This window comes from Brassica rapa, chromosome A08 (assembly GCF_000309985.2).
Source record: "Brassica rapa cultivar Chiifu-401-42 chromosome A08, CAAS_Brap_v3.01, whole genome shotgun sequence".
Classification (NCBI taxonomy): domain Eukaryota; kingdom Viridiplantae; phylum Streptophyta; class Magnoliopsida; order Brassicales; family Brassicaceae; genus Brassica; species Brassica rapa.
In genome coordinates this window covers 9,799,565-9,821,983 of record NC_024802.2, presented here as the reverse complement: position 1 = coordinate 9,821,983, position 22,419 = coordinate 9,799,565, and the positions used below count along the sequence as shown (strand labels likewise).

The 22,419-nt window shown below is 33.4% G+C and overlaps 5 protein-coding genes across 5 annotated transcripts; 3 read left to right on the top strand and 2 right to left on the bottom strand.

The window, feature by feature from the left end:
- Positions 1 to 4,185: 4,185 nt before the first annotated feature.
- On the bottom strand, positions 4,186 to 6,463 carry LOC103833509. The gene is made up of 3 exons (XM_009109591.3): positions 6,145 to 6,463; positions 4,633 to 5,901; positions 4,186 to 4,553 (listed from the first exon to the last, which is right to left on the bottom strand). Exons 1-3 carry the CDS (start codon positions 6,325 to 6,327, stop codon positions 4,323 to 4,325), a joined length of 1,683 nt encoding a protein of 560 aa, XP_009107839.1. The 5' UTR covers positions 6,328 to 6,463; the 3' UTR covers positions 4,186 to 4,322.
- A 1,832-nt stretch (positions 6,464 to 8,295) lies between these two features.
- Positions 8,296 to 9,910, bottom strand: LOC103833508 (plant UBX domain-containing protein 5). Its single transcript, XM_009109590.3, has 4 exons — positions 9,488 to 9,910; positions 9,094 to 9,391; positions 8,929 to 9,024; positions 8,296 to 8,856 (listed from the first exon to the last, which is right to left on the bottom strand). The coding sequence occupies exons 1-4, from the start codon at positions 9,871 to 9,873 to the stop codon at positions 8,476 to 8,478; spliced, it is 1,161 nt and encodes a 386-aa protein (XP_009107838.1). The 5' UTR covers positions 9,874 to 9,910; the 3' UTR covers positions 8,296 to 8,475.
- A 670-nt stretch (positions 9,911 to 10,580) lies between these two features.
- Positions 10,581 to 11,264, top strand: LOC117127502. Its single transcript, XM_033278052.1, has one exon. The coding sequence runs from the start codon at positions 10,581 to 10,583 to the stop codon at positions 11,262 to 11,264; it is 684 nt and encodes a 227-aa protein (XP_033133943.1).
- A 2,220-nt stretch (positions 11,265 to 13,484) lies between these two features.
- Positions 13,485 to 16,441, top strand: LOC108869297. Its single transcript, XM_033278051.1, has 2 exons — positions 13,485 to 15,149; positions 15,461 to 16,441. Exons 1-2 carry the CDS (start codon positions 13,485 to 13,487, stop codon positions 16,439 to 16,441), a joined length of 2,646 nt encoding a protein of 881 aa, XP_033133942.1.
- On the top strand, positions 15,418 to 20,192 carry LOC103833506 (BAHD acyltransferase BIA1-like). The gene has a single exon (XM_033276473.1). It carries the CDS (start codon positions 16,871 to 16,873, stop codon positions 18,191 to 18,193), a length of 1,323 nt encoding a protein of 440 aa, XP_033132364.1. The 5' UTR covers positions 15,418 to 16,870; the 3' UTR covers positions 18,194 to 20,192.
- The last annotated feature ends 2,227 nt before the right edge of the window (positions 20,193 to 22,419 follow it).

The window sequence follows — 22,419 nt, the reverse complement described above, 5'->3', positions numbered from 1 at the left end:
TATTTGAAACTCCAAACAAATACCAAAAAAATTCAAATACCTAAAAATTTAAAATCTTATTCAAAATCTGACACGATGAACTGAAAAATATCCAAAATTTTATCCAAATACCCAATTTTTTTTTAATTTGAAAAATCTACCTGAAATCAAAACTCTAATCGTAAACCAAAAACTTAAAAACAATATCTATAATACTAGAAACATATTCGAAATATCCAAATATACCTAATAAACACATATTTATGATCTGGTCTAGGATAGGACCCGAACTCAAACAAAGACCTGCGGGTCGAAAAAAACCCAATAGGTTATCTTCTCTGGACCTGAACTAAACCTATAATTTTGGGTCGGTTCGCTTTGTTTTTTTGATCCGGATATAATTCTCATGTCGAAAAAAAACTTATGTAAAAGTGTACATATAAAATCTCAAATAAACTAATTTGTAAATTATAGCTGTTAAAAATTATGTTTTCTCGATATAATAAAACTTTGTATTATAATATAATCCAACAACCCTGTGTTTTTCAAGCGCGGGTCAAAATCTAGTTTTACTCTTATTAGTGAAAAGCTTCCAATGAATTGCTTTAACTAGTGGTTCAGATTTTTATTGGCTTTCTTGGTTTAAACATAATATATTACGTGGATATGATAAAGATATGGAGCCGCCATGAAGAAAGAGATGGTATTTAGCGAATGTGAACACATGTTTACAAAATATCACAACCACTATATTGATATTTTCCAATTTTTAATACTTATTTCGGTGAATAATTGAAAACTTTTTGGATCCATTCTGCATTCCAGTATCATACAGTGACAGTGGATTTTGCCAAAATACGCAAAAATATCGATTATTTATGTCTTTTGTACGTATACTCTAGGTTCCTATTCTCTAAGATAAACTTTAGAATGGTACAGCTAAATGCTCTTATTAAACGGCAAATTTGTGCCATGTAATGTTTCTTTCTTTTTGTTTTCATTCTTAATGCAAAGGAGAATGTTATTAATCAAAAACATATATATTACTATTCCTTTTTAAGAATAATAAAATCATAGTATTTAGAACATTTCAAACTCTACTCCACTTTTGACTCCAAACTTCATTTTAGAATAAAATCTTCTCCAATTCTGCTTTATATATGATTACAAAATAAAGTAATAGCTAAGATCACTCTATTTATGGAGTAATTCTACCAATTACTCTATTTTGGAATTAAATTTTTTTATTTATGAAATGATTTTTTTAATCTTGAAGTTGTAATTTTATATTTAAATAATATTTTAAATGATACAATAACATAAAAATAAATATAATATTCCAAAAAATTATATTTCACAAAGATTATTTAATAATTTCACATGAAAGATGCATAAACTAATAAAAATCAAAACTAAAAAATAAATAAATAAAAAGATATAATAGAAAATAAGTAATTTATTAATCCAGTAAATTTCTTTCGGTGAAACTACCAAGATTGATGAAATATTGTTCAAACATAATAGATGAATTTGTTTATCTTGTGGGTAACATTTCGATTTGATAATATTTATATTTGTTGAGCTTGATATATGCATAACATTTGAATCCTGTAAGAATTTCAAATAACAAACCCAAACTTTATTTTTTTCTTTATGTTTATAATGCATAATTTTGTTTTTGAATTAGAAAAATTGCATATGATGAAAACTATACCAACTGAAGTTGAAAGAGAAGGTATATCCGTAGATATTTAAATTACAGAAGACGAAAATTTTCTTGTTCGATTTAGGAAAATCAAAGATAAAAAAAAATCTCATTGTTCGTTACAAAATATATTAATTAATTATTTATAGGAAAATATTCTATGTTTTTTTTTGGTAGGAAGAAAATATTCTATGCTCATTACTATAAAAAATACAATATCTTATATACTCTATGATTTATTGTATTTTTAATAATAAATATTTAATTAAATAAAATATATTTTTATGGAAGATTTGTAAACATAAAATAGTTGGGATTACTTATTAAATTTTTATAAGTTAAAGGTATTATTAACAATTATTAACTAAATTAAAAAAAATAATTCTTTTTGAGTAAAAAATAGATTAATATATTGGATTAAAATCCAATTCTATTTTAGAATAATACTATTTTGGAATAGAAAATAAAGTAATACATTAGAGATGTTCTTAATATTTTTAATATTTTCGTAGGTGGAGTAAATATTAACGATAATGCTATATTATCACCCATACTCAAATTTGCTATAATACACGTTGATAAAAGTGAATTTTGTTACAGCTATCATTAAATCTACCACCCATGCGTTTACACCTTGAATAAACCAAGAAATTAGGTTCTTCTTTTGGGTTAAAGCTACTTACGATCAATGGACAACAGTAAAGTATATACATCATGGAGGAATGCGTGGTCAAAAGCTAATCTGCAAATTGAAGACAACTTTTATAATATTTTATTTAGATTTTTGTTTTAAACCCCTTTTCGTTAACTTGCGAAGTACAAAAGCTCTTCCTCACTGCCCTATTTTCGACCACAGAAAAAATGGACTGAGAATGAAAACTCTAGATATTATCAAGAAACTTCACAAGTTGGTTTTGTTTTAATTTAAATAAAACCCATGACAATCCATCATTGTCATGACTCCTGATTCCTGACCCACTGTGATTTACTTTCTTCGCTCAAATTATGTTTTGGATTTTTTTTCTTTCATCTCTTTTTTAAGAGTTTCCTTTTTTAAACATGTTTTTCCTTTCTTCTTATTCATCATTTATTTCTTGCGGCTAAATATACCGTTTATATATATAGTTTTTGTTTTCCCGTTCAGAAAAGGGGTTAAATTTATGACCGAAAAAATATTTCGTATATGTTTTTTTTTTTTTTTTTGACATCATTTCGTATATGTTTTCGTATCATCTCATTAGACTTATTTCAAACAAACTCGTTACACTCGCACTTAATACACGGGAACGAAGATAAAATCGTAGGAAATATGGAAATAAAATATTATTTCAAAAACATGGTCAAGATAAGATGTCTTATTTGCCAGACAGAAGACTTGTTGATATGGGCTTTCTATATTTGATTATCGTATAAATATATATGTGTCATATATTTATAGCATATTTATATACATTAATATATTACTATCATATAACTTGTCATAAAAAGTTCAGCGATTTCTTTTACATAAAATTGATTTTTTTTCTTTTTCTTTTTAACATTGTGATTATATAAGTAATTAGTTCTTTAAATTGAGGTAAATTTTACAAATTCAAACTTCACATTTAAAAAGTTTAATTTTATTATAAAATATAAATCTCCTCTAAGAATATGAAATAGTTAATAAAAGTAAATATGATTTTGTTTTAACGTTTAGTTTCTTATCTTCTAATACAAAAACATAATGATTTTCGTACTAAGTTGAGAAAAAATTTCGATAGTGAAATTTCATTGCTAAAAATCAGATAAAACTTCTTATTAATAAGATTTTTTTATTATTTTTTTATAACCGTAGAGATTCCGCGACTGAGGTTAATCAACTAATCTCACGAGATTCGTAGCAACTACGTATTCTTACCATTTATGGCAGTTTAAGTGACCAACAGAAATCCAACTGTGGGTTCACTATATTGGGATTATCACTCAAGCACCCCCAGTCCAAATCCGTTGGTTATAAAAAAAATTCTTCTAAATAAGACATTTTCTAAATACTTCAGCTCATTTGAATAAAACTTTCAAACTATGTATTATTTATAAAATGTATTATTTTTTTTTTGGTAGGTTTATAAAATGTATTATTAATAAGAAGTTTTAATAAGTTAAATTGGATTAATCTGTGAAATACCAAAAGTGATTAATTAGAAAATATTATCCATGAAAATTTGAATTCGTTATTTCTTTTTACAACATAATTAAAAATAGGTTTGTTTGATGTACTTTGTTAAAAATGATTGAAGTCATTTTTTATAAATCTTATCATTCTTAGTTCCAAGTTTTATAAATATAAAATTTTAAATTTTAAATATATTGAAATTGCTTTCACATTTCTATATTATTTTGGCACTTACATACCAAACATCATTGTGTGACATATTATATCACTTGTTTATGTTGTATAAATTTGGACATTTTTGGTAAGTCAAAGTTGAACACTTTTGTTACGAATTTTTTTTTTTTTGGTATAAATGTTAAGATTTGTTACGAAATTTGACATTCAAGGAATCATAAATGTCATAAATAATACAAACTCCTTGAAAATGGATCTTCTTCTCTGTTCAAACAACAATCAATTTCAACACTGCAAGCAAAGAAACCGAAGTTAGCTACTCTTGCCATGAACAGCAATCTGGTGAATGTCCATATCCTTGAGCATCACAGATCGTCCACAAGAGTCACAAGGTGCAGTTCTTGAACCACACGTACTTTCATGTTCAGACATCCCTCTCATCCTGTCTCTAACATCCGCTGCATCGTTACCCGCTTCCACCATATCTCCACAGAACCTGCAAGCGATTAAACGAAGAGGACAGTCTCTTGCTTGATGTTGAACCTGCAACAAAATCACACTCTCATGTTAAAAAAAAAAACAAGGCACTGAGAAAACAACAATGAGAGTTTCAGATACGCACCATCTGTTCTTTCTCAAGCACTACCCCACAGCAACAACTGAGAGGTTCATGGAAGACTTTCAAATGTTTCTCCATCTCTGTCGGCTGCAAAGCTTGCCCACATTTTTCACAATGCAAATGGTTTTTCGCCTCCTCAACTCTCAGAACGATTCCACATCCAGGATGGTTACAAACAACGTTGTGTCTGCTACAATACACCTCGTGCAACGCGATACTCCTGCTTGGAATCGAATGCTTACAGTTCCTACACTCTACCGTATCAACATCTGATGAAGATGATACAGCCCGTTCCCCAACTTTAGCTCCATTACTGCTTTCTTGGACTAGTACTGAAACCTGGTACTTGACTGTTCCCTTGAAGCCGTAGACACCTATACTGTAAGTCCCTGAGCTCAAAACTCTCTCCTTAGATTCCAAGATCAACGTCTTTGAACCGACGTCGTGCGAAGACCACTCGTGCTGGTTAAGAGAAGGGAATAGAACCGGGTGCTTTGATACATAGAGATCAGTATCCGCTCCATCTTTCTCCACATCTATCTTTACAATAACTTTGACGCTTCCTGCCATTACTTTCTCTAGAGTAGAGTCATCAATAGTAAACTTATAGTAATCATATCGCCCTTCCTCAACCGTTCCAGACTCAGGTTTCCCAAACAGAAGCGGCCTCAACACATGCTGACTCGGTTGATCCGAGACTATCTCTGGACTAACGATATCAACCTCAATATCAGTCTCCAGAACCGAAACGCTCGAGGCGGGTTTTAGCTCCAGAACCTGAAGCTTGTAAGAGACTTGCCCATAACTTACCGAGAGAATATCATCCATAGAAAGCGTAGCGTGTTGGCGAAGAATAGTCTCGAGAATGGCTTTGTGGTTAGGCAAGTCTGAGAAGCCAAGGTTGTCAGGTTGAAGCTTGGCGTAAGTCCCTTTAGGTAGCCGGATGTAACGGATCTGCACCAAAGGAACATCCATCGGATCCTGTGCTGAGAACAAGTTGCTCCAAACGTGTGGTGGAAGACCAACGGTACCATCTTCGGCGGTGAACTCGAGAACGCCAGAGTGCGTTGTCTTTTTGTTATCTCGGTAGTCTACAGAGAGCTCAAAGTACAAAGGACCTTTGTCGAAAGCTCCTTGATCAGACAACTCCGTGAAGCAGGACGGTGGTAGTTTGATCTTGTCGCCAATGCCTTGGAAAGGAACAGCTTGGAAGACTCTTTCGAAGACTACACCTCCTCCAGCGATTAAGCTCTCTTGCATATGTTCATCAGCCTACAGAAAGTTTGCAGTTAACTAAAGATTGTAACTTTATATATTATCCAACTTCTAAAGCAAGATGGGTCTATCTCAAATCTACAAAGGAACAATACCCATTTGTGAATTTGATTATAATGCCAGTTTCAGAGATTTTTCAGACAGGAGTTGGGGATTATTACCGAACACACAAACACCTAATTTTCGAATTTTTAATTTCTATAACTAACAATCAGGGCAGGGGAAGGGGAGATAGAGTACCTTAATCTGGGCTTCGATGGCGTCAAGCCTTCTGGCTCTCTGAGAAGCTTCGATGGCTTCGCGTTGCTTAATCGCAGCATCCTTGGCTTTCTTCTCTCGCACGAGCTTCAGTTTCGCTCTTTCTTTCCTTTCTCTTTGCTCTCTCTCGAGCTTCTCCCTCGCAGATCTAAGCTCGAAGTCCATCTTTGACGATTCGAAATCTGAAAGTAGGTTTGGTGGAAAACACAAAGATCAGGAAAAATAAGCCTTTTTTGAGGAGAGAAAAGGAAAACTTTATTCTCTCTTGTTCTTCAAGAAAAGCTACCTGAGAGAGACGTCATTAAGTTTTCTGTTTTTGGACCTCACTAGAGTTCTTTTTATGGGCCTGTTAGAATCTTTAAAGCCCAAATAACCAAGTCGCATAATCGATCATGCGCTCGTAACAATCCCAATCGCTTTAGGCTCTGAAATTCTGAATAGCATTTGACAATGTTCTAGAAATCAGTTTATCGGATGCTAATTCTCTACAAAGCATTTTAGTATCGTCTAGCGGTTTTTCTGAACACTAGCACTTGACAACGGTTCATGCTCAGAAGTGATGCAATTTGAGAGTGATATAATTAGTAAAGTTGTAAATGGAGATGTGATACACTAATGCGGTTTCTTAACAATAATTATAAAACAAAATCACATAATGGATAATTTTTTACAAAATTCTTTTTTTTTTGAACAACTATTTTTTTTTTTTACAAAATTCATAAATCGTAATATATTACTAAAATTAAAATCTTATAAAAATTAATAAGTGACAGTTGTAAATATTTCATTAATTATATCACAATTTACTTAAACAACCAAAATTCTATTAAAATAATTCACAACAAAAACAATAAAAATTTAGTAAGATTAAACTCTCAAGATTTTGTAAATATAATTCTCAAATTCTTTTTGAAAAAAGTTAAAGTCGTTGATACCCTTTAATGAATCACTAGAGATTGGGCTGCACGCTCGTGCATGTGTTAATATTTTAGAAAGACCCGACGAAATCTATCTAAAATTTTATAATACCTGAGTGAAGCTTAATTTCAAAATCTAAAAAAAAACTTGATACCCAAAAGAAACAACTCGTACCTGAATGGGTACCCGAATGTAAATACCGACTGATTCTGTAAACAAAAAAAAAAACTCTTTGTTACCATTTGAATTATTGTCACAAATATGACAATTAAATTCAAACATGTTGAATTATTATGGTTAATATGCAAATAAATGCTGTCAAAATATTATAGTAAATATAATTAATAAATTCTTGAGTGATAAAATGAATGTAAAAGATATAATGAAACACTCGTAAGTTATGTTTTGTATTTTTGTAGTAAATGATGTTGAATTTTTTTAAAAAGAAAATAAATGAAGTGGTTAAAATTTATTAAAAATTAATTAAAAATCCGTAAAACAAAACACTTAAAATAAGCAAGTATTGTTTTGTAATTTATGTTTAATAGAATAGATAAAATTATGTTGATAAAAACATTACTATACTACATATTTGTTTTAAATGACATGCCTACACATAACATTCTTATTGTTTATATGTGTTGAAATGTATTATAGCTGTATTCAGTATTTTTATAACACTATATTGATTAAACCAATTGAAATCTAAAGAGTCATATTCAGATTATAATATATAAAAAAATAATAATGTTATGAATTATCTAATATAATTTCTTTTTATTGTTAAAGGTTTAACAAATAGAATATCGTTTTTTTGATAAGCTAAACGTTCAAGTCTTGAAAACAGAATATGCAAATGATGTTGGTAAGATTGCTATCGTTTTAGTTATAATGATTCCTTTAAAATAGGAAAATATTTTTTTTTAAATTAATATAGAAATATACGAAATATTTTTTAATTAAATGGAAAATATTTTTTGGAATATAATTGTTTTTAGGAATATACGAAATTATTAGTTTTGATTCTGCTTAGCGAAAATATCTTTTTGAGACTAACTAACCAAATGTAGTATTTTAAATATATTTTTCATTTTATACAAACCTCTTTGATGTATAATCTTATATTTACGCCTCTCTTGGCTTTGTTTTCGTATGAGCAGGAACGTTCAAACTCTTTTGAAGGTCCAGCTTAATACCAATAATGTTTCGTACATATTTTGAAGAAAAATGGACTTTAACTGATGCGAAGATGAACCTAAAACAAAAAAAATATTTGATGATTCTCTCGAAGGATCCAAATTCCAAATCCTAGCGTTGACCAAATAGATGAATGAATGATAAGAGTTATCAAAAACTTAAAAGAAAAAGCAAATGTAATTTTAAATCAGAATAAAGCTAGAGTTTCTGGATGACGACGGAGTTAGCTATACCAGCCTGCTCAATGGTTAGGTCCAAGTCTGACAATTGTTTAGGAGGGAACCCCATGGTCAGTAACTGATACTCCCTCGAGCCACCGGGTCTTGAAGCGTCGATGAACCCACGCACGTCTCTAACTGTGTGGTGGTTGTTGAACCTGGATACAAAGCGTGTACCATCAGCCAATCTGAGCTGGACCGAAGTTGTAGGTACTGCTTGGTCTACAACAAGTCCTCTTGATGGTCCTGGTGCTGTGTTCATTTGTGCGGGCGGAGCATGTGCTTCTGCCGCAGAGCCTGATCCGCTGGCTCCTAAGGTTCTTCCTACACCTTGGAATGGGTTTTTGGGCTTTGGTGGTTCCTGTGTGTCAAGAGATACAGACTAAGAACACAAAGAGTACGTATTACAGAGAGACAAGGGAATGGAACTTACTGTGTAATTGTCTTCACGCCTGACGAGACCAACATGAACACGTATCTTCCTATCTACTGGTTCAAGTTCACGAGGGCACTCTGATTTCACAATGCTCTACAAAAGACAACATATATAATCAAGAATCCTAGAGTATAAGCACATGGTAGAAGGTTTGGATAATACCTCCATAAAGGCTGCGTTTTGAGGGTCATCAAACCTCCTCAAAGGACCATCATCAACAGTGAAACCGTTCCTCCAGAAAGTGATGGTGTGCATAACCACCTGAGGCTGGTCTTGCTGCTGCTGCTGCGGAGGAGGAGCAGAGGGAACAGGTTCGCCAGACAACATCCGAGAAGCTCCAGTGAAGCTTGTAGAAACTGACCTCGACGGCTCAACAGGTCTGTCTACAGCAGACAGCCTAGCTCGCTCAAAGAGCGCGTCAACGTCTTTTGCCTTGTTAGGATCGTGAACCATCATCCCACTAATACACACACACACAAAAACTCTTTTAGCTAAAATTCAATTATACAAAAAAAATAAAAACAATTCTTTAGCTTTTGGATGCTAACGTGATTACCTCTTGTGTCCGCCGGTATAGTACTCTTGGCCTTCATCAGAGTCACTACCGCCACCACCAGCCGGAGAACTGTTTAGATCGGCGAACGTGCGGATGTTCCCACGGCTCATAGTATTCCTGCTCCCCGAAGGATTCTCAGCTTCCTGATTCTCTGGAGAGGTTTCAGCAGCGGGAATCGAAGGAGGAGGTACATTAGGGTTTGGAACAGCTGGTAAATCGGCGGCGTCGCTGTCGAGGAAGGCGGAGCCGGCGGCGTCAAGATCCCAACGGTGACTTTCGAGGAAGAAAGAAGCTTCTTCTCTTGTCGAAGACGTGATCTCGACGAAGGATGTGATCAGATTCTCGTTCATCTCCGTATTCGTCGTCGTCGTCTTCTCCTCCTCCATCCTTTTGATGATGATTTCTTTTCTTCTCTTTTGTGTGATATTTATATATCTTTGGTTAATGCTATTTCGTCTAGCAATGATTACAATCCTATTGGGCCCAAAGGCTTACTCTTTTCACTGTTAGACCAGCCGCAACGCTGATCCTTAATGGATCCTTAGCGGGTTATCGGATTAAAATAACAATATTTAACCGAAATAATCCAAGGATCAATCCGTAAATAAGGATTAAACGGAGTTGATCCTTAGAGACGTGGCGCGTTCTGGTTCGTCCGTCGGTTTTGTCATTCGTACGTATCAAAAAAAAACTAATCATTTTCGACCAAAGGCGAGGAAAAAAAAACGTCTCCAGTGAAGGCGATATCAAAGGCGATTCGATCCATCCCGAGAAGAAGGTAAATCGTAGGGTGATTTTGTAGATTTATGCGTCGAGATTTTGTTATCTTTGTCGTTTTCTCCTCAAATTAGGGTTAGGTTTTGAAGATTCAATCGATTTGTCTTTTAAAATTAGGGTTTCAAGCGATTTGGGGGTTTCACTCGATTTAGGGTTTTCAATCTAATTTGTTTTGCGGATTTTCTCGTTCGATTACAATCTTTTTGATGTTCTTATTTGTGTAGCTTACGGTTTATATGTGATTCATGTTTGCTTACGGTTCATTGAATCCGTGCTGGTTACTAAAAATCTTTGTTTCTTTCAGGTTTAACCAATCATGGGACAAGACTATTCGTACAGCCAGCCGTCATCGTCAGATGAGTTCGACATGACGTACCTTCTTGAAGCAGAGGCTGCTCTTTACGCGGATGAAGGACAGAGTAGTTTCTCTGTTGGCGAGGCTGTTCGCAACCCACCTGAGGCTGGGTCTCCTGTTTTTGACGACATTATAGAAGGTCGAGCTCCCAGGATAAGGTACATGGTCAACGGACACATGTATAAGTTGGCGTACTACCTCACTGACGGTATATATCCAAAATGGTCAACATTTATCCAATCAATCACACTCCCTCAATGTCCTAAACAAGAGTTATTTGCCAAAGTTCAAGAAGCTACCCGAAAAGATGTGGAGCGGGCTTTTGGAGTATTGCAAGCCCGATTTGCGATTGTGAAGAACCCGGTAAAAACATTGGACAAAGCAAAGATAAGCAAGATTATGAGAGCATGTATCATACTACACAATATGATAGTCGAAAATGTCCGGGATGGATACGGTACACAATTTGATATATCTGATTTTGAAGAAGGGGACGTAACCAGAAGTTCACGGGTGGAAGCCAACATGCCTACAAATCTCAACAACATATTTCCCATTCGGAATGATGTTCGGGATACTCGTATACATGAACATTTGAAAACCGATCTAATTGAGCATATTTGGAACAAATTTGGTGATGAATAAGTCTTGTATCTTTTTATTGAATCATGAATAATAAATAAAAATTTTAATTTTACTTTTTTTTAAAAAAAATATTTATTTATTCTTAAGGATTCCAAATCGAGTATCACTATTGCACACATATTTTTGATTAGGATCCTTAACAATTCAAAAAGGAAAAAAAAATATTATTCTAATCCTAAGGACTCTTGAGATAGTATCACCATTGCATATGCTCTTAGTCACTTGGATTACTAACATCTCCATCTCACTTCTATTTCTTTCTCTATAATAGTATTTAAAAACAAAATTACTCTAACACATCTTTATTTTTGCCACTCCAACAAAAATTATTATTTTTTCTTCTATTTATACAGAAGAAATAGCATTCTTCTATATTTTGCTCTATATATAGAGATCTCTATTTTAGAAAAATACATTGGAGTAAAACTAGACCTGCGACTTCGGTTTTCCGAAACCGAACCATACCAAACCGTCGGTTTTCGGTTAACCAAAGTTTTTAAAAACAATTCCGAAATAAACCGAATGAAATTTCGGTTCAGTTCGATTATCGGTTTATTTCGGTTTTCAATTTTATTTCCAAAAATAACCGAATTTTTAAATTTTCGGTTAATTTTGGTATATTTTTTCAAAATATTCGGATATGTTCGGTTAAATTCGGTTATTTTTGGATTATTCGGTATTTCGGATATTTTCGGTTTTTTAAATTTTTTTTTTTTTTGAAAATCGAAAACCGAACCGAACCGAAACCGAATTAATTTTCAAAACCATACCGAATTGAACCGAATTGAAAACCGAACCGAACCGAAAACCGAAAAAACCAGTTCGGTCCGGTTCGGCCCATTCGGTTCGGACAAAAATCCCAGGCCTAAGTAAAACCCGTCTCAAATATAGAATTCCTTTATTTTAGAGATAAAAATAGATTAATACATTGGAGATGACCTTATTTACTTTAATTTTGCTAATCATCAACTTCAACCTCTCTTTTTCTAACTTGATTTTCATGTTTTAAAATCCAAGTTATGATGTAGGACTAAAAAGTGCAAAACAAACATAATAGTTAACTGAACTTAGGAACAACTATCGAAGGAGGCTAGGAACACACAGACATAAAGAAGTGATCTACGGAAGAATGACTTGTCTGACCAAAACTTAGTCTGAAAAATGGGCAGCCGAAGAAAAAAAATTTAACAGAGCCTACACTAGAGCGATTGTGACCGGTTAACTACAATTTGAATCTTTTTTTTTTTTGATCAACTAACTACAATTTGAATCTATAGACTTGATGTTGTGGTTGTAGATTATCTAAATAACTAAGAAATTTATACAATGTAAAACATACAAACACACGTTTTCGCCTTTTAGGTATTTTGATAGACCATGGATTTTACCCACTTTTAGCTATGGTCTATAAGTGTTTTAATATATATTTACTATTATATAGAGTCTATTTAGAATATTTACAGGTTTAGATACGTTCTGGAGAAATATGGTGATTTTGGAGTCTTTTGAGGTGCATAACTGCACAGACGCGTCAGATGTCTAACTATGGATGAAGATCTTTCCACCGTTAGATTGAGCTCATCTTTTGACACAAGATAGATATTTGAGTTAGATTTCTAATACCACCGGTTTGAGGTCAATCAGCATCCTTTAACAGATGTTATGCATGTTTTTCTGAGGCGTGGTCAGTCTGCCTCGCGAGAGGAAGCTGTCGAGAAGAGGAACGTATGTCGATCGATGCAGAACTCTTGACATCGATCGATATGGATGCCAGAACGTGGGCCAAGCATATTTCAAGACCGTTTGAGGCCCAGAAGCCACACCAAGTTACCAAAATACCCATAGACGACCAGAAATCATATTTATGTATTTCTAAGCCATTGTTGACGGCTACACGTTTTCTATTATCCTATTCTATTGTTTTCTCTTAGGTTTGGAGATAAGATCAATTCTCCTTCAGAGATTGATTGGAACTCCATTGGTTTTATCACTGATTTCTTATTTATTATATTATTTAGACTATAATTTGTATTATTGCTTGCATGTCTTAGTAATTCATCTTGTTAAATTTAAGAATTTCATGAGCTTAATGTGAAACTGATAATCAATTAGAATTGCTAGATTATCTATAGATTTCTACACCAGGTGATTTGTAATACTAGGATCTAGAATCGTTAGAATATCACGACAGAATAATGATTTACACAGAATAATGATCATATGCGCTGTAGGATTGTGATCCAAGAGGGGGTGGCTAAAGTTCGAAAACCTTTTAAATTCATTAATGCTATTGCTGAGTTCCCGGAGTTCCTTCCTTTGGTTAAAGAATTTTGGGCTACTACGGATCCTCTCTTTAACTCTACTTCTGCTTTGCACCGCCTGTCAAAGAAGCTGAAGCTGATGAAACCTCTTCTGCGGCAGCTGAGCAAAGATCATATTGGGGAAATAGAAAAGAAAACAAAGGTGGCTTGGGGTATCCTATGTGATCGCCAAAATACTACTATGCTCAACCCAACACAAGAGAATATGAAAGAGGAGTCACTAGCCTACAATCGGTGGAACTTTCTTTCTACTCTTGAAGAGAAAGTTCTTAGTCAAAAGGCAAAAGTTCATTGGTTGGGCATTGGAGACGGCAACAATACGCAATTTCATAGAGCAGCCAGGGTTAGAGAGGTTCGTAACGCGATAAGAGAGATCCATAAAGAAGATGGTACAATAGCAAAACATCAAGAAGAAATTAAGGTGGAGGCAGTGAGGCATTTTTCTCTGTTCCTATCGCACAAGCCGGAGGATTTCATAGGCATACCAGAAGCAGAACTTAAACAACTTTTGGGGTTTGAATGTGAAGAAACAGATATGCGGTTTTTAGACAGGGAAGTATCAGAGGAGGAGATTACAAAAGTTTTATTTGCAATGGCAGCCAACAAGTCCCCAGGACCTGATGGGTTTACTTGCGAATTCTATAAATCAGCCTGGCCGGTTATTGGAAAAGACTTCGTTGTAGCAGTTCAGTCTTTCTTCACAAGAGGCTTTCTACCCAAAGGAATAAACTCAACTATCTTAGCCCTTGTACCAAAGAAAGATGAAGCAACAAAAATTAGAGATTACAGACCCATCTCATGTTGTAACGTCTTATACAAGGTACTTTCAAAGATTTTGGCGAACAGGTTGAAAAAGATACTCCCCAAGTTCATGTCTACGAATCAGTCAGCGTTTGTCAAAGACCGTCTGATCATGGAGAATGTTTTGCTAGCTTCTGAGCTTGTCAAGAGCTACCACAAGCCAACAATATCATCTAGATGTGCGGTAAAGATTGATATCTCAAAGGCTTTCGATTCAGTTCAGTGGCCTTTTCTGCTGTCTATACTTTCTGCGATAAATCTCCCGGAAAAATTTGTTCTTTGGGTGAAGAAGTGCATTGAACTGGCCTCCTTTTCAGTCCAGATCAATGGAGAACTGGCTGGTTACTTTAATAGTTCCAGAGGGCTTCGTCAAGGATGTTCTCTCTCCCCATATCTGTTTGTTATCTGTATGGAGGTGCTGTCTAAGTTGCTAAATAAAGCAGCTTTGGAGAAGAAAATAGGATATCACCCTTACTGTCAAGAGGTTCAGTTGACTCATCTTTGTTTCGCTGATGATTTATTGGTATTCTCAGATGGCAAGAAGAGTTCGGTGGAAGGTATTCTCCAAGTATTTAAAGATTTCGCTGGTATGTCAGGCTTACATATAAGTCTGGAAAAGTCTACTTTGTTCTTGGCGGGAGTATGTGAGGACAGAGAGGCCATATTGGAGCAGTTTCCTTTTGAGATTGGGACTCTTCTGGTTCGTTATCTTGGGGTTCCTCTCTTAACAAAGCGTATGACATCGAGTGACTATTCCCCTCTGGTAAATAGAGTCAAGAAACGTATAACAACTTGGACGGCACGTCAGCTCTCCTTTGCAGGCCGCCTGCAACTTATAGGCTCTGTGATCCACAGTATAACAAACTTCTGGATGTCGGTTTATAGGCTCCCGAAACAGTGCATTAAAGAGATTGATCAGCTTTGTTCATCGTTCTTATGGTCTGGTCCGACAATGAGTACCACAAAAGCCAAGATATCTTGGGACCGAAAGAGGAGGGAGGATTAGGGTTACGGTCATTGTATGAAACCAACAAGGTATGTTGTCTCAAGCTCATCTGGCGTATCTTATCGCAGTCTACTCTGTGGGTTAAATGGATTAAACGGTATCTGATAAGAAAGGGCTCCTTCTGGAGCATCAGTGACACAAGCTCTCTTGGTTCTTGGATTTGGAAGAAGCTACTGAAGTATAGAGCTCTGGCCAGATCTTTTGTACAAGTAGAAATAAGAAGTGGAACTACTACTTCTTTCTGGTTTGATGAGTGGTCCCCCTTGGGGAGGATAATAGACCTCACAGATATACAAGGTTGCATCGCGCTTGGGATCAATCTCAATGCCACCGTCAAGTTTGTTATCCAAAACTACCGGAGCCGCCGCTACAGAGCAGAGCACTTGATTACCATTGATGAGGAGATCCTGAAGTTGAGAGCCCAGGGGCTTACGGAAGAGGACGATGTGGTTAAGTGGAAAGGGAAAGGCAATGTGTTTCGACCTTGTTTCGACACACACCAAACTTGGAACTCTATTCGAGTGGCGAAGTCAAAAGTTCAGTGGTATAGGGGTCTCTGGTTCGCTGGATCAACTCCAAAGTACTCTGTTATGTCTTGGCTTGCTGTACATAATTGCCTGGCAACAGGAGATAGGCTGCTGCAGTGGAACTCTCAGGCAAACGCTCAGTGTATCCTCTGTAACTCTGCAGTCGAATCCAGAAATCATCTTTTCTTTAGCTGCACTTTCACAGAGACTATTTGGAGGAACCTCACAAGGAAGCTACTTGGACAGAACTACTCACACATATGGAGTGAAGTTCTTGATCTTATATCGACACACACTGTCTCAGGGGAGACAAGGTTCCTCCTAAGATATGCTTTTCAAGTTTCAGTGCACAGTATTTGGCTGGAGAGAAATGGTAGGAGACACGGCAAGGTTCAGAGACCTCCGAGCATTCTTATCAAGTTCATCGACAAGCAAATACGAAATCGAATCAGTTCTCTCCGGGGACGAGCTGGAACATCTTTCAACAACACGATGGTGGTTTGGTTTTCGTCTAGAGATTAAATGGGTTCTATTCCACTAAATTAGTTTCAAAACTATCATACAAGTTTAGACTCAAGTTGCATTAATTTGTAAAAAAGTCTTTTTTGATTTGAATAAATTTAACATTCTTTCAAAAAAAAAAAAAAACATTTTGAGCTAAAAGGAATGTTAAAACGTAAATAATAATAAAAAAAATTTCGAGCAAAGCGCGGACTTATTAAATATAATGTCAATGATTCTCAACTAATAAAAGGATCTGGAAAAAATGGATTCGGGAAATAATTAATGATGGGTTAGATCTGATCTGGAGAGAATTAATTTACACATGCTAACCAAGTTCGAGGTCAATGTATCTAGTCAATATATAAATCGTGGTTTCTTCAAATCTTCTCGTCACTCCTCTTCTTTGGTTATATCTTTGAGTTGACTTTAAGATTTCCAAGGAAGATAATGGAAATGAAGCTGGAGGTTGTGGGGAGAGAAGTGATCAAACCAGCTTCACCCTCACCTCAAGATCTCCTTCAACTCTCCTTGGCTGATGTCTCTGGTCCAGCTGCTTACGTTTCAACAATCTTTTTCTACAAAACCGTCTCCGGAGAGTCTCTGGACATCACCTCTGGGAGGCTTAAAACCTCTCTTTCGGACACTCTCTCACGTTTCTACCCTCTGGCTGGAAGAATGGAAGGCGACAAAATCATCTGCAACGACGAAGGAGCCGTCTTCACCGAAGCACGCACAGATCTTCTCCTCTCGGATTTCCTCAAAAACAACCTCGATAATACCAACTCTCTTCCAGAATTCCTCCCCACAATTGCACCAGGTGAATCTGCCGGGGCATGGCCATTGCTGAGTGCTAAGGTCAGTTTCTTCGGATCCGGATCAGGATTTGCGGTCACCGTTTCCATATCTCACAGAATCTGTGATGCGTCCTCGATCTTGACTTTTGTAAGTGGCTGGGCTGCTACAGCGAAAGCGGAATCTAGTGACGTGGTGGTGATGAATATTCCTACATTTGCTTCAACTACCATTTACCCTCCTCCTCCTTGCTCTTTCCAAAGTTCTTCACTGGATGGGCTTTACGAGCCTAAAAGCAAGTGTGTAGCCAATAGATTCTTCTTTAAATCCTCTAAGATCGCTGAGCTCAAACGCAGAGCCATGAGCGAGACTGTCCCGGTCCCCACACGTGTCGAAGTCATCATGTCACTTATCTGGAGATGTGCCACAAACTCCTCACGATCCAACTCCGCTGTTCAAAAATCTACGCTGATGATACAAGCCTTGGACTTGCGGCTTAGGATTCCCCCTGCTGTTTTGTCCAAGGACGCAGTCGGAAACTTACAAGCGCCATTCTTTCTCAAGGAAGGCTCAGAGAGCAAGATGGAGATTGCGGAAATCGTAGCAGAATTTAGAAAGGCCAAGGAAGTGGTCAACGAAATGATCAAAGAGAATCTCGCAACCACGACACTCGGTCCGAACTTGTTGAGTCTTTTGGGGAAATTAGCGTCCGAGTTAACACCAGACATAGACTTATTCCCAATGTCTAGCTGGTGCAGAAAGCCTTTCTACGAGGTTGACTTCGGATGTGGTAGTCCGGTCTGGATTGGATCAACTGGACATGTCATCCACAATGCAGTGTTTGTGATGCTGATGGATTCAAAAGATGGTGAAGATGTAGAAGCATGGATAAGTTTACCCGGGCAAGACATGTCCGTTTTCGTCCGTGACCAAGAGGTGCTTGCTTATGCAGTCATTAATCCTCCAGTCCTTATCTAAACCTTTCGGAGATATAATGATAATCCATTTCCAAAATTGCATTGCATGGGTTTTACTCTAAATATTTTCATTTTATTAAAATTGAACTGTGCTTGATTTAATCATTCTTCTTTCTTTCTTTTTTGTGTTGTTTTTTCTTGTATGCTATGATTTAAAAAAATAAAATAAAAAAACAATTTCAGTTTCCAATATCTTCTAAGGTGAATTTGTTGTATATTCATAAGAGTTATTTAACTTCAAATTTAGAGAAATCAATTAACTTCAAATTTTATTTATTTTCTGCATACATATATGAAATCTCATTTGATTAAGAAATTAAACCATACTATACAAAATTATAATATAGTATATATTTGAAAACTCGATTTTCATAGTCAAACATGATATATATATATATATATATATATATGTGTGTGTGTGTGTGTTTTAAAATATTCAAAACATATCATAAAAATAAAAATCTATGTTTTTAATAAGTAATTTGTAAATTTTGAATAATGTTTTTCTAAGAAATTTTAAGTAATTAAAACTAAAAGAGGGAAACATGTAATAAGAAAATTAAACTGTCTTCTTAATTCTTATATTCCTTTACTAAATTTTAATATTCTTATGGTTATGCGATAAGATTTCTCTATCTTGTAAGTCTCTCCAGTTTTATTAAAGTTAATATGTGCTTGACCTAAACATTTCCTCTTCTTTTTTGGCTTTTTCTTGTATGCTGTGATTTGATAAAAAAAAAAAACAATGAGGGTGATTTGTTGGAATTTATCTCCATATTTTAGCTTTATTTCTTTTTAAATCATTAAACTTTATCAATTATATTGTAGTTTTATTTTTAAAAGTTAAAGCCTATATCAAGTTTCTATCAATTTTTACTAATCATGCTTTAACTTTATTTTTAAAGTTACAACAAAAAAAACAAAACAATTTTTTTCTTATGTATCTTAAGCAAAAAACCTTCATCCTCTTTTTATAGGCTGTAGTATCTAAAAAATGAAAAACTATCTATAATATCAAATAAATTAGATAATCATAAATAAAAACATTTATGACTATTTTAATTTAATTCAGGGTGTTTTTAAAATTATTATAATATTTTAAATAACAGAAATATTATTTGCATATCACATTTTAAATAATAGTAAACTTAGATAATTTATAAAAATAATATTAATATAAATTATTTAATTGATAAAAATAATTGTTTCATATATAAATTACATGTTTCAAATATTTTATTTTAAAATATCTACAGTCTATAGCTTACAACTACAACAAATTTAACTACAACAAACATCTCTGTACAAAAATCTACAGTAACAACTTTACTGCTACAATCGACTTACCTACAGCTAAATTTTTATAGCTAGAGTCGAACCAATCACCACCAATATTAGTTTCCAATATCTTGTAAGGCTATACATTCATTTAATATTTGCATTATCAAATTTTTGCCTTCCCTGATCTAAAGAGATCTAGCTTTTCCATTTTTCTCACAAATCAAAAAGATAATTAATATATCAATAAGTAGTGTTTAAAGATAAATACAATTACTTATAAGATCAATAGATTTTTTTGATTAATATCATGAGTAAAGTAAATATAAATTGTATTAAATTGTAAAGTGACATTTTTTGTGTAATAATAAAAAAAAATGTAAAAATAACATTTTTTGCAAAATAGAAAGGAAGTATAAATGTTTGACAAAAAAAAAGGAAGTATAAACAAATAATATGCATAGAAGTTAAATTTCCTTTGATGATAAGTTAATGTTATTGCTTAATTATACCGAATCTCTCTGTGTATAAATATATATCAATACAATACTAAAAGGAGGATATAAATCATGGAGAGGGTGTCCATGTAGGATAGAAAAATCAAGCAATCAAATAGTCCGAAGTTGCCATGTCATCTCATTTATTTTTTCGTAAAAAATGAAAAAACAATGGGAAAGAAATGATCGAACCCGGGTTAATATGACTTAAATATATGACAATTACCACTAAGCCATTGAAACTTTCTTGGACACATATACAAGATTCACTAAATATATAATCACAAACTCTTATGTACATTTACAATAATATGAATTCAACTTTCAAGACTCCAATATTTTGTTTTGTAAAAAAAAAATAAGTAAGTGACTAAGCTAATATATTCTTTGAAAGTGTGAGAACATTGACAAATATGAAAAATCATAGATTTTTGTTTTCATGACAAAGTTAAGAATTTTGTAAAAGTAAGTTTAACGTATAAATTTTCGTGACAAATATGAAAAAGCATAGATTTTTGTACAATTTTGACAAAACAATAACACAACAAATTTTGAAACATTTGTTTAACCTATCGATTTCTTTTCATGAGAATCCAACTAAATAAGATAAAAAAAACAATTAGATTTACAAATATTTAATTAACATTTTATTCAATTTTGATTAATTTCAAATTGTAATAATGTATCTTTTTTAAGTTACAAAAAAATAATGTTCTTTCTTTATTACACTAGCATTATATATAGATTCTATATACACAAATAAATATAATATAACAACATAAGCTTGCTTTCCTCGATTCATATGAAAACTTTTTAAGTTATCTACGAAAGCAAATTAATTAAATCAATCAAATTGTTAGAATACAGCAAATTAATATACAATTTTGTTTTAAATTAAATTATTTAAAAAGTGTATTTTCATTAAAAACAAAATAATAAATAAGTAAAACTGATTTGATGGTAATTTTTATGACATATATATATATATATATATATATATATATATATATATATATATATATATAATATGAAAAAATCTTAAATACAAAAAACTCTACAAAATAACAAAAAAACTAATAAAAATTAAACTATGATATCACTTGAAAGCTTCTTAGACAATATTAATAAAATATTTAAGCGATGATTAGAAAATTTTGATTTTTTTTGCCAGCCAAAAGTTTATTATTAATTAGCATCAATTATTTCAAGATGTTTAAGAAATGATGGACAAAAAAATAGGATGGACATACATGATATATGAACTATGAATAGTACTTTGTAAATCTGACTTAGATAACACATCTGCACATTCATTTCTAGTCCTTTTTGATGCCTAAATTCAATTTCTTCAGAGCATTTATTCCACACAGAAATCATATGAGATATTGTTTTGATATTCAGATTTGTTACTTGACTGTTAAGAAGATTGATAATTTGAAAAATGTCTCCTTCGAATATGATATGTCTATAACCGAGTTACCAACATGAGACAAGTTTGTTCAAAAGTAAATAATTTCATTTTTCTTATATTATATAATATATATATATATATATAATATTTACTGATAATAAAAAATATAGTTATTCATCTATCACAAATATGTGAATCAAGTACAACAATCAAACAACATAATGATTTCCACAAAAAAAAAATTTAAAAATATATTTATGTTATGTAGTCTTATTTTATATTCTTTAAATAATGTAGTACAATATTATACATTATCTTTTTTAGAATTGAGAAATACATATAATATCTTATCTGCGCGTAACGCGGTTAAAAAATCTAGTATGTATAATGATTCAAATTTAATAAGAGAAGAAGTGTTCAATCTTATATTTTATAGTTTTTCGTTCCCAAAATCTAAAACACTAATTTTGTTTTGCCTTTTATAAAATCGTAAACAGTACCAATTGATGGCTTCCTCATTACATGCTCCTGCTGCTGAAGTCATCAGTTCCGATGAATGGCAACAGCAATTGGTTCATATTTACCAACACGGCCATACTCTTGTCCTTCATAGAAGACCATATAAATACTCTTGGAATCAACCCTATTAAAACAGAATCATGCTTTGTATTAATAAAAAAAAACACATTTTTTTTTTACAAAAGAAATGACTTTTAAATTTTCTGGTTGTTGGGCTTAAAACTATAACCATTAGTTTAATTCATTGCATCCACGACTCGTTAAAAAAATTCATAGCAACAGTTATAAACTAGACTCTGACCCGCGCGGTTGTGCAGAATTATTAATATTTTTAATTTGTGTTTTTAATTAAAATATTATAATTTAACGATATTTTATAAAATTTCGCTTTGCGTCCAGATTGTTTTTTTTCGGTTTGGACCCAGTTCAGTTGTAAATGATTTTCGGTTCAAGAAATATAATTTTTGCTCAGTTATTTATGAATTTGAGTTTGATTTTATTTAGTTACACAACTTTTTGGTT